Raw genomic sequence first — 18,001 nt, forward strand, 5'->3', positions numbered from 1 at the left:
CTCATCCCGGCTCCACCATTTGTTGGCTGTAGGAGCTTGGGTAAGTCACTTCACTTTTCTGGGGATTAAGAATGTGAGCCCTAGGGACTGTCTCTATATATTTTGCCAACTTGTACTTCCCAAGCGCTTAGTACAGTGCTCTGCACGCAGTAAGCGCTCAATAAATACAATTGATTGATTGATTGATGGGGACTGTGTCCAACCCGATTAACTCGTCTCTACCCCAGCCCTTAATACAGCGCCTGGCACATAGTAAGCGCTTTACAAATACTCGTTATTATGATTATTATTATTATTTCTCCACAAAGGAAACAGGACCCAGCCCTACACAAAGGGTCAGCCGGGAAAGTGGTGGATAGGGAAAGGTTGAGAGGTTAAGTGAGCGTAGTACGTGATATTTGGACATCCTAAACCTTAAACATTTACGGAACAGGCTTAAAAAATATTTCCGAGGCAACAGAATGGCTTATTCAGACTTCCCAAGGGATGCAGGCGTTATCGAGCTTCTCTCCGTCCCCGCCCGTTTGTACCGAGCGCATAGGACAGTGTTCCGCGCGCAGTAAGTGATCAATGAATACGATTGACTGATCAGGAAGAGTGGAGGGATCGAAGTTAGAAGCTTCTTTCCTATTCATTTCCTTTAGATAAAGAGTGGGGAAGAGGCGCCACCTGGTGGTGCAAAATGAGAGTAGAGGGACTACTTGTAGTTGCCAATCAGTGGTATTTATTGAGCGCCTATGGTGTGGGAATAACCGTGATAGGGTGTATATGGACAAGTCGCCAATCGGTGGTATTTATTGAGTGCTTACTGTGTGGGAATAACTGTGATAGGGGGTATAGGGACAAGTCACCAATCAGTGGTATTTATTGAGTGCTTACTGTGTGGGAATAGCTGTAATAGGGAGTATATGAACAAGTTACCAATCAGTGGTATTTATTGAGCGCTTACTGTGTGGACATAACTCTGAGAGAGAGTATATGGACAAGTCGCCAATCAGTGGTATTTATTAAGTGTTTACTGTGTGGGAATAACTGTGATAGGGAGTATATGGGCAAGTTGCCAATCAGTGGTATTGATTGAGCACTTATTGTGTGGGAATAACTGTGATAGGGAGTATATGGGCAAGTTGCCAATCGGTGGTATTTATTGAGTGCTTACTGTGTGGGAATAACTGTGATAGGGAGTATATGGGCAAGTTGCCAATCAGTGGTATTTATTGAGTGCTTGCTGTGTGGGAATAACTGTGATAGGGAGTATATGGGCAAGTCACCAATCAGTGGTATTTATTGAGCGCTTACGGTGTGGGAATAACTGTGATAGGGAGTATATGGGCATGTTGCCAATCAGTGGTATTTGTTGAGTGCTTACTGTGTGGGAGTAACTGTGATAGGGAGTATATGGGCAAGTCACCAATCATTGGTATTTATTGAGTGTTTACTGTATGGGAATAGCTGTAATAGGGAGTATAGGGACAGGTCGCCAATCAATGGGATTAAGCGCTTATTATGTGGGAATAACTGTGATAGGGAGTATATGGGCAAGTTGCCAATCAGTGGTATTTATTGAGTGCTTACTGTGTGGGAATAGCTGTAATAGGGAGTATATGAACAAGTTGCCAATCTGGTATTTACTGAGCGCTTACTGTGTGGGAATAGCTGTAATAGGGAGTATATGAACAAGTTACCAATCAGTGGTATTTATTGAGTGCTTACTGTGTGGGAATAACTGTGATAGGGAGTATATGGACAAGTTGCCAATCAGTGGTATTTATTGAGCGCTTACGGTGTGGGAATAGCTGTACTAGGGAGTATATGAACAAGTTGCCAATCAGTGGTATTTATTGAGTGCTTACTGTGTGGGAATAACTGTGATAGGGAGTATATGGACAAGTTGCCAATCAGTGGTATTTATTGAGCGCTTACGGTGTGGGAATAGCTGTACTAGGGAGTATATGAACAAGTTGCCAATCAGTGGTATTTATTGAGTGCTTACTGTGTGGGAATAACTGTGATAGGGAATATTTGGGCAAGTTGCCAATCAGTGGTATTTATTGAGTGCTTACTGTGTGGGAATAGCTGTGATAGGGAGTATATGAACACGTTGCCAATCAGTGGTATTTATTGAGTGCTTACTGTGTGGGAATAACTGTGATAGGGAGTATATGGGCAAGTCGCCAATCAGTGGTATTTATTGAGCGTTTACTGTGTGGGAGTAACTGTGATAGGGAGTATATGGACAAGTCACCAATCATTGGTATTTATTGAGCGTTTACTGTATGAAAATAGCTGTAATAGGGAGTATAGGGACAGGTCACCAATCAATGGTATTAAGCGCTTATTATGTGGGAATAACTGTGATAGGGAGTATATGGGCAAGTTGCTAATCAGTGGTATTTATTGAGCGCTTACTGTGTGGGAATAGCTGTAATAGGGAGTATAAGAACAAGTTGCCAATCAGTGGTATTTATTGAGCGCTTACTTTGTGGGAATAGCTGTAGTAGGGAGTATATGAACAAGTTGCCAATCAGTGGTATTTATTGAGTGCTTACTGTGTGGGAATAACTGTGATAGGGAGTATATGGGCAAGTCACCAATCAGTGGTATTTATTGAGCGCTTACGGTGTGGGAATAACTGTGATAGGGAGTATATGGGCAAGTCACTAATCAGTGGTATTTATTGAGCGCTTTCTGTGTGGGAATAACTGTGATAGGGAGTATAAGAACAAGTTGCCAATCTGGTATTTATTGAGCGCTTACTGTGTGGGGTAGGGACTGTCTCTATGTGTTGCCAATTTGTACTTCCCAAGCGCTTAGTACAGTGCTCTGCACATAGTAAGCGCTCAATAAATACGATTGATTGATTGATTGATTGATTGAATAGCTGTAATAGGGAGTATATGAACAAGTTGCCAATCAGTGGTATTTATTGAGTGCTTACTGTGTGGGAATAACTGTGATAGGGAGTATATGGGCAAGTCGCCAATCAGTGGTATTTATTGAGTGCTTACCGTTTGGGAGTAACTGTGTTACAGAGTACATGGACAAGTCACCAATCATTGGTATTTATTGAGCGTTTACTGTGTGGGGATAACTGTGGTAGGGAGTAAAGGGACAAGTTGCCAATCAGTGGTATTTATTGAGCTCTTATTGTGTGGGAATAACTGTGATAGGGAGTGTATGGGCAAGTTGCCAATCAGTGGTATTTATTGAGTGCTTACTGTGTGGGAATAACTGATAGGGAGTATATGGGCCAGTCACCAATCAGTGGTATTTATTGGGCGCTTACTGTTTGGGAATAACTGTGATAGGGAGTATATGGGCGAGTTGCCAATCAGTGATATTTATTGAGCGCTTACTGTGTGGGAATAACTGTGATAGGGAGTATATGGGCAAGTTGCCAATCAGTGGTATTTATTGAGCGCTTACTGTGTGGGAGTAACTGTGATAGGGAGTATAGGGACAAGTCGCCAATCAGTGGTATTTATTAAGCGCTTATTATGTGGGAATAACTGTGATAGGGAGTATATGGGCAAGTCGTCAATCAATGGTATTTATTGAGTGCTTACTGTGTGGGAATAGCTGTAATAGGGAGTATATGAACAAGTTGACAATCTGGTATTTGTTGAGCGCTTTCTGTGTGGGAATAGCTGTAATAGGGAGTATATGGGCAAGTCGCCAATCAGTGGTATTTATTGAGCGCTTACTGTGTGGGAATAGCTGTAATAGGGAGTTTATGAACAAGTTGCCAATCTGGTATTTATTGAACTCTTTCTGTGTGGGAATAACTGTAATAGGGAGTATATGAACAAGTTGCCAATCTGGTATTTACTGAGCGCTTACTGTGTGGGAATAGCTGTAATAGGGAGTATATGAACAAGTTGCCAATCAGTGGTATTTATTGAGTGCTTACTGTGTGGGAATAGCTGTAATAGGGAGTATATGAACAAGTTGCCAATCAGTGGTATTTATTGAGTGCTTACGGTGTGGGAATAACTGTGATACGGAGTATATGGGCAAGTCACCAATCAGTGGTATTTATTGAGTGCTTACTGTGTGGGAATAACTGTGATAGGGAGTATATGGGCAAGTCGCCAATTAATGGTATTTATTGAGCGTTTACTGTGTGGGAATAACTGTGATAGGGAGTATATGGGCGAGTTGCCAATTAATGGTATTTACTGAGCACTTACTGTGTGGGAATAGCTGTAAGGGAGTATGTGAACAAGTTGCCAATCAATGGTATTTATTGAGCGCTTACTGTGTGGGAATAACTGTGATACGGAGTACAGTGCTCTGCACACAGTAAATGCTCGACAATCAGTGATATTTATTGAGCGCTTACTGTGTGGGAGTAACTGTGATAGGGAGTATATGGACAAGTCACCAACCATTGGTATTTATTGAGCATTTACTGTATGGGAATAACTGATAGGGAGTATAGGGACAAGTCGCCAATCAGTGATATTTATTGAGCGCTTACTGTGTGGGAATAACTGTGATAGGGAGTATATGTTCAAGTCGCCAATCAGTGGTATTTATTGAGCACTTACTGTGTGGGAATAGCTGTAATAGGGAGTATATGGGCAAGTTGCCAATCAGTGGTATTTATTGAGTGCTGACTGTGTGGGAATAGCTGTAATAGGGAGTAGATGAACAAGTTGCCAATCAGTGGTATTTATTGAGTGCTTACTGTGTGGGAATAACTGTGATAGGGTGTATATGGGCAAGTTGCCAGTCAGTGGTATTTATTGAGCGCTTACGGTGTGGGAATAACTGTGATAGGGAGTATATGGGCAAGTTGCCAATCAGTGGTATTTATTGAGCGCTTACGGTGTGGGAATAACTGTGATAGGGAGTTTATGGGCAAGTTGCCAGTCGGTGGTATTTATTGAGTGCTTACTGTGTGGGAATAACTGTGATAGGGAGTATATGGGCAAGTCGCCAATTAATGGTATTTATTGAGCGTTTACTGTGTGGGAATAACTGTGATAGGGAGTATATGGGCGAGTTGCCAATTAATGGTATTTACTGAGTGCTTACTGTGTGGGAATAGCTGTAAGGGAGTATGTGAACAAGTTGCCAATCAATGGTATTTATTGAGCGCTTACTGTGTGGGAATAACTGTGATACGGAGTACAGTGCTCTGCACACAGTAAACGCTCACCAATCAGTGATATTTACTGAGCGCTTACTGTGTGGGAGTAACTGTGATAGGGAGTATATGGACAAGTCACCAATCATTGGTATTTATTGAGCATTTACTGTATGGGAATAACTGATAGGGAGTATAGGGACAAGTTGCCAATCAGTGGTATTTATTGAGCGCTTACTGTGTGGGAATAACTGTGATAGGGAGTATATGTTCAAGTCGCCAATCAGTGGTATTTATTGAGCACTTACTGTGTGGGAATAGCTGTAATAGGGAGTATATGGGCAAGTTGCCAATCAGTGGTATTTATTGAGTGCTGACTGTGTGGGAATAGCTGTAATAGGGAGTAGATGAACAAGTTGCCAATCTGGTATTTATTGAGCGCTTTCTGTGTGGGAGTAGCTGTAATAGGGAGTATATGAACAAATTGCCAATCAGTGGTATTGATTGAGCACTTACTGTGTGGGAATAATTGTGTTAGGGAGTTTATGGGCAAGTTGCCAATCAGTGGTATTTATTGAGTGCTGACTGTGTGGGAATAGCTGTAATAGGGAGTAGATGAACAAGTTGCCAATCTGGTATTTATTGAGCGCTTTCTGTGTGGGAATAGCTGTAATAGGGAATATATGAACAAGTTGCCAATCTTTTGCTCTATCAGTTTGAACACCACTGCCTTTGGCTAGAAAGCCTCGCAAAGGTTAGAGTTGTGAATGCAGGAAGAGTAAAGTTTCAAGCTGTGCTACAGTTCCTTTTTTGGGAGGAAAAAAGGAACCGAGACCCACCTGAAATGTTAATTCAGGGAAGCAGGGGACCTGGGTTCTAATGTCGGCCCTGCCACTTGATGATGATGGCATTTGTTAAGTGCTAACTCTGTGCAAAGCACTGTTCTAAGCGTTGGGGAGGATACAAGCTGATCAGGTTGTCCCACTTGGGGCTCACGGTCTTAATTCCCATTTGACAGATGAGGTAACTGAGGCCCAGAGAAGTTAAGTGACTTGCCCAGAGTCACACAGCTGACAGTTGGCGGAGCCGGGATTTGAACCCATGACCTCTGCCTCCAAAGCTCGGGCTCTTTCCACTGAGCCACGCTGCTTCTCTGTTTTGTGACCTTCAGCGAGACATTTGACTTCTCTGGGCCTCAGTTCCCTCATCTGGAAAATGGGGATTGAAGACTGTGTCCAATCTGATTAGCTCGGATCTGCCCCAGAGATTAGTCCAGAACCCGGCACTTAGTAAGGGGTTTACAAATGTCATAAAATGAAAAATAATAATAGTAATAATAGACCACTCTTGGGCCACCCAGAAGGCATGACGGAGAACACGATTCCATGGTGAAAAGCCAAATAAACTATTAATTGGTACAAGGAGCAATGTTTGGCATTTTCCAGACTCTCAGCTTGTTGTGGGCAGGGAATGTGTGTTTATTGTTCTCTTGTACTCTCCCAAGCGCTTACCACGGTGCTTTTCACACAGTAAGTGCTCAGTAAATAGCGCTTCCTATTAAATAGAATGAATAAATAGAATAGATTAAGAATAAGAATTAAGAATAAATAGGATGAATGAAGTAGCCGAGGCGGGATTAGAACTCAGGTCCTTCTGACTCTCAGGCCTAGGGGCTTCTCACTAGGCCAGTGATAAGCAGGGAATATCCAAACCCTTTACAACCCAAGGATAGATTGACAGATAGCAGGCCCATATGATTATTAGAAGGAAAACTTAAGGAATGTAGTAAGAGCCAGCATGTCACCAGAGCAACACACATCAATGAAAAAGGTTTCAGAAGCAGCTCTGGGTGTTGTAGATGGGTGAATCTCGTTTTTCTGCCTGGCAAAGGAGTGTGTAAAGTTTAAGAAAAATTCATTTTCTCTCAGGATTTGTCTCATTTCCACATTACCATGTATTTCTGCAAGTCCGATGGCCGTTTAAGAGTCTATCATCATCAGTCATCATCATCATCAATCGTATTTATTGAGCGCTTACTGTGTGCAGAGCACTGTACTAAGCGCTTGGGAAGTCCAAGTTGGCAACAAAGAGAGACAGTCCCTACCCAACAGTGAGCTCACAGTCTAAAAGGGGGAGACAGAGAACAAAACCAAACCTACTAACAAAATAAAATAAATAGAATAGATATGTACAAGTAAAATAAATAAATAAATAGAGTAACAAATAGGTACAAACATATATACATATATGCAGGTGCTGTGGGGAAGGGAAGGAGGTAAGATGGGGGGGATGGAGAGGGGCAAGAGGGGGAGAGGAAGGAAGGGGCTATATTGGTACTATGACTGCCCGGTTTAGCTAATTGAATACTTTTTACGTCATTCCGCCAAAAAAAACAAGCAACAAAAAACAACACATGGATGTGTTTATAAGAAACCACAGTTCTCTAGATTGTAAACTCGTTATAGGCAGGGAACATATCTGCTAAGTCTATTGCGTTGTATTCTCTTAGGTAATTGAATACTTTTTACGTCATTCCGCCAAAAAAAAAGCAACAAAAACCAACACCTGGATGTGTTTATAAGAAACCACGGTTCTCTAGAATGTAAACTCGTTATAGGCAGGAAACACATCTGCCAAGTCTGTTGCATTGTATTCTCTTAGCTAATTGAATACTTTTTATGTCATTCCGCCAAAAAAAGGCAACAAAAACCAACACATGGATGTGTTTATAAGAAACCACGGTTCTCTAGACTGTAAACTCGTTATAGGCAGGGAACATATCTGCTAAGTCTGTTGCGTTGTATTCTCTTAGCTAATTGAATACTTTTTACGTCATTCCGCCAAAAAAAAAAGCAACAAAAACCAACACCTGGATGTGTTTATAAGAAACCACGGTTCTCTAGAATGTAAACTCGTTATAGGCAGGGAACACATCTGCTAAGTCTGTTGCGTTGTATTCTCTTAGCTAATTGAATACTTTTTACGTCATTCCGCCAAAAAAAAAGCAACAGAAACCAACACCTGGATGTGTTTATAAGAAACCACGGTTCTCTAGAATGTAAACTCGTTATAGGCAGGGAACACATCTGCTAAGTCTGTTGCGTTGTATTCTCTTAGCTAATTGAATACTTTTTACGTCATTCCGCCAAAAAAAAGGCAACAAAAAACAACACATGGATGTGTTTATAAGAAACCACGGTTCTCTAGACTGTAAACTTGTTATAGGCAGGGAACACATCTGCTAAGTCTGTTGCATTGTATTCTCCCAAGTGCTCAGTACAGTTCTCTGCACACAAAGAGTACTCAGTAAATACCATGGATTGATTGATTGGGGAGGGATCAGGTTTCCACCCTTCTCCCTCCAAACTGCCTCTCCTGGTTTAGAGCAGGCCTGGATAGCTAAATGTGAGACATTTACCTCATACGGCTCAGGAGCTAAATCTTCACGAGGCGGGATGGTGGCTGTGTGATCCTGAAGGGGAATTTTGGCCACGACACTCTGGCCGTGTCATCTCCCCGCCCCGTCTGACTCATAACAATAATTAAGGTATTTGTTAAATGCTTCTTGTGTGCCCGGCATTCATGCAGTCGTATTTATTGAGCTCTTACTGTGTGCAGAGCACTGTACTAAGCGCTTGGGAAGTCCAAGTCGGCAACATCTAGAGACGGTCCCTACCCAACAGCGGGCTCACAGGCTAGAAGGGGGAGACAGACAACAAAACGTATTAACAAAATAAATTACATAGAATAAATATGTACAAGTAAAATAGAGTAATAAATATGTACAAACATATATGCATATATGCAGGTCACTTAATATCTCTGTGCCTCAGTTACCTCATCTGAAAAATGGGGATTAAGACTGTGAGCCCCACATGGGACAACCTGATTACCTTGTATGTACCCCAGCGCTTAGAACAGTGCTTGGCACATAGTAAGCCCTTAACAAATGCCATCATTATATTATGTTATTATTATTATTATTTTAATTATGACTACACTGAACTAAGCACTGAACTAAGCATATCGTCTTGGGGTAAAAAAAAGATAGTGGTATTTGTTAAGCGCTTACTATGTGCCAAGCACTGTTCTAAGCACCGGGGTTGATGCGAGGTAATCGGGCTGTCCCACGTGGGGCTCACGGTTTTAATCCCCATTTTGCAGATGAAGTAACTGAGGCACAGAGAAGTTAAGTGGCTTGCTCAAGGTCCCACAGCAGCCAAGTGGCAGAGGCAGGATTAGAACCCACGTCCTCCGACTCCCAAACCTGCACTAAGCCACACAAATCCCCTAGGGTAGGGTAGGGTAGAAGCCCTATTGCAAGGTTTTACTTAAAAGTAAGAGTAAAGTTATTTCATTCATTCAGTTGTATTTACTGAACTCTTAATATGTGCAGAGCATTGTACTAAGCGCTTGGAAGTGGGGATTAAGACTGTGAGCCCCACGTGGGACAACCTGATCACCTTGTATCCCCCCCAGTGCTTAGAACAGTGCGTCGCACATAGTAAGCGCTTAACAAATGCCATCATCATCATCATTATTATTATTACAGTAGACCAATAAGCAGACATTCATTCATTCATTCAATCGTATTTATTGAGCGCTTACTGTGTGTACTAAGCGCTTGGGACGTACAAGTCGGCAACATATAGAGACGGTCCCTACCCAACAGCGGGCTCACAGTCTGGAAGGGGGAGACAGACAACAAAACAAAACATATCAACAAAATAAAATAAATAGAATAAATATGTACAAATAAAATACATAAATAGAGTAATAAATCCGTACAAACATGTATACATATATACAGGTGCTGTGGGGGGGGAAGGAGGTAAGGCGGGGGGGATGGGGAGGAGAGACACATTCCCTGCCCACATTGAGCGTATAGTCTAGAGGGGGGAGACAGACTTTAATAGAAATAAGTGAATAAATTGCAGATATGTACCTAAGGGCTGTGCTCCCCAGTCCTCTAGCCGTCTTCCCCGGCCCCTCGAAAAGGTGGGAACACACGTCGCTCGCTTAGTACAGTGCTCTGCACACAGTTAAGCGCTCAATAAATACGATTGAAAGAATGAATGAATCTTCCAAGCCGTGGCTCGCTTTAGAGGCTAGCGATATTTCTGCTGAGGGTGGGCCCCGCAAAGAAGATCGGCAGATAAAAGCACAGAGGGGGGGGACACATAAAATGCCTGTTCAGGTTTGAAATGAAATTCAGCGCTGAGCTCTCTGTTTTGTTGCTTTTTTCCAGATGTCCCTGGTAGATTTGGGTAAGAAGCTGTTAGAAGCCGCACGAGCAGGTCAAGACGATGAAGTTCGCATTTTGATGGCCAATGGCGCTCCGTTTACTACAGACTGGGTAAAGGAGATTGCTTTCGGGGGGTACATTTTCAAGCCTTTTTTTTTCTTCTTCTTTTATAACTAGAATTAATTAGAACTAAATATTTGCACTTCGTCTAGGCTTTTCTTCAACTGTTGATTCATTATTTAACACTGGAATTGGGCAGGGATTGTCTCTGTTGCTGAATTGTACTTTCCAAGCGCTTAGTACAGTGCTGTGCACACAGTAAGTGCTCAGTAAATATGAGTGAATGAATGAATCCATTACCTGTTGTGCTGTACTCTCCCGAGATATCATTAGATATCATTGATCGATGGAGAAACAAATCCTAGCATTATAATTTTTTATTATTATCATCCTCATTATTATTAGAGTCCCAGTTAACTTTAAGCATATGCCAGGTGACTTGCCCTGATCAGATTATAATAATAATAATAATAATAATGATGGTATTTGTTAAGCGCTTACTATGAGAAGTGAAGTGACTTGCCCAGAGTCCCACAGATCCAAATTAATCAGGTTGGACGCAGCCCCCGTCCCACCGGGGCCTCACAGATCTCACTGGGAGAGAGTGGGATTGAATCCCCATCTTAGAGATGAGGAAACTGAGGCCCAGAGAAGTGAAGCGACTTGCCCACAGCAGGCAAAGAGCAGAACCGGCGTGAGAAGACAATCAATCAATCAATCGGATTTATTGAGCGCTTACTGTGTGCAGAGCACTGTACTAAGCGCTTGGGAATTACAAGCCAGGGCTCTTTCCACTAGGCCATGCAGCTGCGATCAATCAATTGTATTTCTAGAGCGCATACTGTGTGCAGAGCACTGTACTAAGCACTTGGGGTTGTACAGTATAACAGAGTTGGTAGGCACGGTCCATGCCCACAAAGAGCTTACCATCTGGGGAACGAACATTTAATATACAAATAAGCCCACTGTTGGGTAGGGAATTGTCTCTATCATCGTCATCATCATCAATCGTATTTATTGAGCGCTTACTGTGTGCAGAGCACTGTACTAAGCGCTTGGGAAGTCCAAGTTGGCAACATATAGAGACAGTCCCCACCCAACAGTGGGCTCACAGTCTAAAAGGGGGAGACAGAGAACAAAACCAAACATACTAACAAAATAAAATAAATAGAATAGATATGTACAGGTAAAATAGAGTAACAAATATGTACAAACATATATACATATAAACAGGTGCTGTGGGGGAGGGAAGGAGGTAAGATGGGGGGGGGGGATGGAATGAATAAAAAATAAGTCAATAAAAATTACAGACGTGTCCGTAAGTGACGTGGACTTGAAGGTGGGGCGAAGAAAGGGCGCAAAGCTTCTCAGCAAGACAGGGAGTAACCCGAAAGCATTTCTTTCCCCTAAAACTCCTGACTGCGGGAGGCGGATAGTAATTAATAGTAATTATGGTACTTGTTAATCAATCAATCGTATTTATTGAGCGCTTACTGTGTGCAGAGCACTGCACTAAGCCCTTGGGAAGTCCAAGTTGGCAACATCTAGAGACAGTCCCTACCCAACAGTGGGCTCACAGTCTAAAACCGCTTGCTATGTGCCCAGCACCATTCTAAGCAGCTGGGCAGATCCGAGTTAATCAGGTTGGACACAGTCCCTGTCCCACGTGGGGCTCACGCTCTTCGTCCCCATCTTCCAGGTGAGGGAATTGAGGCCCAGAGAAGTGATGGGACTTGCCCAGGGTCACCCGGCGGACGTGGGGCTGCTGGATTAGTGCATCAGCCGCCTCTCTGATCTCCCATCCTCCGGTCTCGCCCCACTTCGGTCTATACTTCAAGCTGCTGCCCGGATTATCTTTGTGCAGAAACGCTCTGGGCACGTCACTCCCCTCCTCAAAAATCTCCAGTGGTTGCCCGTCAACCTACGAATCAAGCAAAAACTCCTCCCTCTCGGCGTCAAGGCCGTCCATCCCCTCGCCCCCTCCTCCCTCACCTCCCTTCTGTCCTTCTCCAGCCCAGCCCGCACCCTCCGCTCCTCGGCCGCCACTCACCTCCTCGCTGGACCTCGTTCTTGCCCGGCCCTCGTCCTTCCCCTGGCCCGGAATGCCCTCCCTCTGCACATTCATTCATTCCTTCCTTCCTTCATTCATTCATTCAATCGTATTTATTGAGCGCTTACCGTGTGCAGAGCACTGGACGAAGCGCTGGGGAAGTCCAAGTCGGCGTCATCTAGAGACGGTCCCGACCCAACAGCGGGCTCACAGTCTAGAAGGGGGAGACGGACAACAAAACACCTTTAACAAAATAAAATAAATAGAATAAGTGTCTATTTATTGCCACGCTGCCCCATCCCAGCGTGGTGGCAGCTTGGCCTAAGATGAAGGAACACATTCCGGAGTGGCCGTGGAATCAATCAATCGTATTTATTGAGCGCTTACTATGTGCAGAGCACTGTACTAAGCGCTTGGGAAGTACAAATTGGCAACGTATAGAGACAGTGCCTACCCAACAGTGGGCTCACGGTCTAAAAGTGGAAGAAATATCGCCCTCGGGTCGGCTGGACCAGAGGGTCTCATTCTCCCGAATAAGTAGCTCCCTTGGCCAGAGGAACAGGAGCCTTCGTTGGACATAGTATCGCTCTTATCTCGACTTCCTTAGGGTTCAGCTAAATTGCAAATAAAGTTCTCTCAATATTTGCTCAAGTGGCGCTTGGTTGAGGTCCCAGTCAATCTGCGCAATTCTCTCCCATGCTCACGGTGTACGTGAAAGGGTAAATGTGCGACCTTGGGCAAGTCGCTTAACTTCTGCTTTGTTTTGTTCTCTGTCTCCTCCTCCTAAACCGTGAGCCCGCTGTCGGGTAGGGACCGTCTCTAAATGTCGCCAACTTGGACTTCCCAAGCGCTTAGGACAGTGCTCTGCACACAGTAAGCGCTCAATAAATACGATTGATTGATTGACATCTGCAGGGAAGGCTTCCTGGAGGAGGTGTGATTTCAGAAAGCCGTGGGAGATGGGGAGAGCATCAGCCCGTGGCTGCCGTCCAGCCCACGACGGGGGGGGGATGGCTCCCGCCAGAGTGCCCACCCAGGCGGTGCCGCCGCATCCGCCAAGCTCTTCCTCCCTTCATTCCCGAGAAGCAGCGTGGCTCGGCGGAAAGAGCCCGGGCTTGGGAGGCAGAGGGCATGGGTTCGAATCCCACCTGCGCCACTTATCGGCTGTGTGACTTTGGGCAAGGTGCTTCACTTCTCTGGGCCTCAGTGACCTCATCTGGAAAATGGGGATGAAGACTGGGAGTCCCACGTGGGACAACCTGATCGCCTTGTATCCTCCCCAGCGCTTAGAACAGTGCTTTGCACATAGTAAGCGCTTAACAAATACCATTATTATTATTATTATTATTATTATTGTTATTCAAAGCCCTACTGAGAGCTCACCTCCTCCAGGAGGCCTTCCGACACTCAGCCCCCTCCTTCCTCTCCCCCTCCCCACCCCCTCCACTCTCCCTCCTTCCCCTCCCCGCAGCACCTGTATATATCTGAACAGATTTCTGACTCTATCTATTTTACTTATACATATTTACTATTCTATTTATTTTGTTAACGATGTGCATAGAGCTTTAATTCTGTTCTGACCCATCTACATGTTTCGTTTTGTTCTCTGTCTCCCCCTCCTAGACCGTGAGCCCGCTGTTGGGCAGGGAACATCTCTAGATGTTGCCGACTTGTACTTCCCAAGCGCTTAGTACAGTGCTCTGCGCCCAGTAAGCGCTCAATAAGTACTATTGATTGATTGTTGGGTAGGGACCGTCTCTAGATGTTGCCGACTTGTACTTCCCAAGCGCATAGTACAGTGCTCTGCGCCCAGTAAGCGCTCAATAAATACGATTGATTGACTGTTGGGTAGGGACCGTCTCTAGATGTTGCCGACTTGTACTTCCCACGCGCTTAGTACAGTGCTCTGCGCCCAGTAAGCGCTCAATAAATACGATTGATTGACTGTTGGGTAGGGACCGTCTTTAGATGTTGCCGACTTGTACTTCCCACGCGCTTAGTACAGTGCTCTGCGCCCAGTAAGCGCTCAATAAATGCGATTGATTGACTGTTGGGTAGGGACCGTCTCTAGACGTGCCGACTTGTACTTCCCAAGCGCTTAGTACAGTGCTCTGCGCACAGTAAGTGCTCAATAAATACGATTGTTGGGTAGGGACCGTCTCTAGATGTTGCCGACTTGTACTTCCCACGCGCTTAGTACAGTGCTCTGCGCCCAGTAAGCGCTCAATAAATGCGATTGATTGACTGTTGGGTAGGGACCGTCTCTAGACGTGCCGACTTGTACTTCCCAAGCGCTTAGTACAGTGCTCTGCGCACAGTAAGTGCTCAATAAATACGATTGTTGGGTAGGGACCGTCTCTAGATGTTGCCGACTTGTACTTCCCACGCGCTTAGTACAGTGCTCTGCGCCCAGTAAGCGCTCAATAAATACGATTGATTGACTGTTGGGTAGGGACCGTCTCTAGATGTTGCCGACTTGTACTTCCCAAGCGCTTAGTACAGTGCTCTGCACATAGTAAGCGCTCAATAAATGCGATTGATGATGATGATGATGGTGATGATGCTGCTTAGTACAGTGCTCCGCACCCAGTAAGCGCGCAGTAAATACGGTTGAATGAATGAATGAATTCCGGCTCCGTCACTTGTCTGCTGTGTGACTTTGGGCGAGTCTCTTCACGGCTCTGTGCCTCAGTTCTCTCATCTGTAGAATGGGAACTTACAGTACAGCGCAGTAAGCGCTCGGTAAATGCGATCGAATCCCGGAGCCGGGTCCCAGGAAAGCGGTTTTCACGGATTTATTTGGTTTTTTTTCCCCCACGTCCACAGCTGGGAACCTCTCCACTCCACCTAGCCGCACAATATGGGCACTATTCCACCACCGAAGTGTTGCTGCGAGCCGGAGTGAGCCGGGACGCCAGGACCAAAGTGGACAGGACCCCGTTACACATGGCAGCGTCCGAGGGCCACGCCAGCATCGTGGAGGTCCTACTGAAGGTACGTCCCGGGAGGGAGATGGAGGCGGACGGGCTGCCTTCAGGCACGTCCTAAGGCTCCCGGATTCCCACCCGGGCCTGGGAATCGGGAAAACCTGGGTCCCGGCCCCGCCACCTGTGCGACCTCGGGCAAGTCGCCTCACTTCTCTGGGCCCTCACCTGGGAAATGGGGATGAAGACTGTCTTCTAGACTGTGAGCCCACCGTTGGGTAGGGCCCGTCTCTATATGTTGCCAACTTGGCCTTCCCAAGCGCTTAGCACAGTGCTCTGCACACAGTAAGCTCTCAATAAATACAATTGATTGATTGACTGTGAATCCCCCGTGTGGGACAGGGATTGTGTCCAGCCCCATTTGCCTCTCTCCACCCCGGAGCCTGGCGTGTAGTAAGCGCTGGACAAATGCCAGCATTAATATTATTAATAGTAGTACTACTATTATTATCAATCAGTAGTATTTATTGAGCACATACCGTGTGCAGAGCACTGTATTAAGCAGAGTAGCAGTGTGGCTCAGAGGAAAGAGCCCGGGCTCGGGAGACAGAGGGCATGGGTTCTTCTAGACTGTGAGCCCACTGTTGGGTAGGGACCGTCTCTATATGTTGCCAACTTGGCCTTCCCAAGCGCTTAGCACAGTGCTCTGCACACAGTAAGCGCTCAATAAATACGATTGATTGACTGTGAGTCCCCCATGTGGGACAGGGATTGTGTCCAGCCCCATTTGCCTCTCTCCACCCCGGAGCCTGGCGCGTAGTAAGCGCTGGACAAATGCCAGCATTAATATTATTAATAGTATTACTACTATTATTATCAATCAATGGTATTTATTGAGCACGTATCGTGTGCAGAGCACTGTATTAAGCAGAGAAGCAGCGTGGCTCAGGGGAAAGAGCCCGGGCTCGGGAGTCAGAGGGCATGGGTTCTTCTAGACTGTGAGCCCACTGTTGGGTAGGGACCGTCTTTATATGTTGCCAACTTGGCCTTCCCAAGCGCTTAGTACAGTGCTCTGCGCACAGTAAGCGCTCAATAAATACGATTGATGGATTGATTGATTGACTGTGAGTCCCCCGTGTGGGACAGGGATTGTGTCCAGCCCCATTTGCCTCTCTCCACCCCGGAGCCTGGCGCGTAGTAAGCGCTGGACAAATGCCAGCATTAATATTATTAATAGTATTACTACTATTGTTATCAGTCAGTGCTATTTATTGAGCACGTACTGTGTGCAGAGCACTGTATTAAGCAGAGAAGCAGCGTGGCTCAGAGGAAAGAGCCCGGGCTCGGGAGTCAGAGGGCATGGGTTCTTCTAGACTGTGAGCCCACTGTTGGGTAGGGACCGTCTCTATATGTTGCCAACTTGGCCTTCCCAAGCGCTTAGCACAGTGCTCTGCACACAGTAAGCGCTCAATAAATACGATTGATGGATTGATTGATTGACTGTGAGTCCCCCGTGTGGGACAGGGATTGTGTCCAGCCCCATTTGCCTCTCTCCACCCCGGAGCCTGGCGCGTAGTAAGCGCTGGACAAATGCCAGCATTAATATTATTAATAGTAATACTCCTATTATTATCAATCAGTGGTATTTATTGAGCACGTACCGTGTGCAGAGCACTGTATTAAGCAGAGAAGCAGCATGGCTCAGGGGAAAGAGCCCGGGCTCGGGAGTCAGAGGGCATGGGTTCTTCTAGACTGTGAGCCCACTGTTGGGTAGGGACCGTCTCTATATGTTGCCAACTTGGCCTTCCCAAGCGCTTAGTACAGTGCTCTGCACACAGTAAGCGCTCAATAAATACAATTGAATGAATCCCGGCTCCGTCACCTAATAATAATAATGATAGGATTTATTAAGCGCTTACTATGTGCAAAGCACTGTTCTAAGCGCTGGGGAGGTTACAAGGGGATCAGGCTGTCCCACCTGGGGTTCACAGTCTTAACCCCCATTTTACAGATGAGGGAACTGAGGCCCAGAGAAGCCAAGTGACTTGCCCAAAGTCCCAGCTGACAGTTGGCCGAGCCGGGATTTGAACCCATGACTTCTGATCCCCAAGCCCGGGCTCTTCCCACCGAGCCCCGCTGCTTCGCGTGTCGGCTTCACCTGTCTGCTGTGTGACTCCGGGCAAGTCGCTTCACTTCTCTGTGCCTCAGCTCCCTCATCTTTAAATGGGGATTAAGACTGTGAGCCCCAAGTGGGACAACCTGATTGCCTGGTGTCTCCCCCGGCGCTTAGAACAGTGCTTGGCACATAGTAAGCGCTTAACAAGCACCGACATTATCACTAAGCGCACAACAATATAACAGATAGACTCCCTACCCACAGTGAGCGTACGATGTAGAGGGGAATTTACCCTGAAACGTAACTAGTTTGTGTTGGGCATTTATTGGGCGTTTATTTTCCCACCCCACTGCCTTTCTGACTTTATTTTTAATACTGGTCAGAATTCTGTGCCTTTCCATGCGTTTCTGCTTAATTGCAGAACCCCCCCCCGACTGCATTTTATTTTATTTTGTTAGTATGTTTGGTTTTGTTCTCTGTCTCCCCCTTTTAGACTGTGAGCCCACTGTTGGGT

At 45.5% G+C, this 18,001-nt stretch overlaps 1 protein-coding gene across 3 annotated transcripts in view; it reads left to right on the top strand.

Annotated features, from left to right (window-relative positions):
• Positions 1-18,001, top strand: part of GABPB1 (GA binding protein transcription factor subunit beta 1) — a 109,806-nt gene that overhangs the window by 34,210 nt on the left and 57,595 nt on the right. For all 3 annotated transcript variants that reach the window (XM_038766814.1, XM_038766813.1, XM_038766812.1), the window contains 2 exons: positions 10,341-10,448; positions 15,274-15,441. In XM_038766814.1, the coding sequence (XP_038622742.1) occupies positions 10,341-10,448; positions 15,274-15,441 (276 nt within the window). The remainder of the gene's footprint in view (positions 1-10,340; positions 10,449-15,273; positions 15,442-18,001) is intronic.

Source organism: Tachyglossus aculeatus, chromosome 26, assembly GCF_015852505.1.
Source record: "Tachyglossus aculeatus isolate mTacAcu1 chromosome 26, mTacAcu1.pri, whole genome shotgun sequence".
Classification (NCBI taxonomy): Eukaryota; Metazoa; Chordata; class Mammalia; order Monotremata; family Tachyglossidae; genus Tachyglossus; species Tachyglossus aculeatus.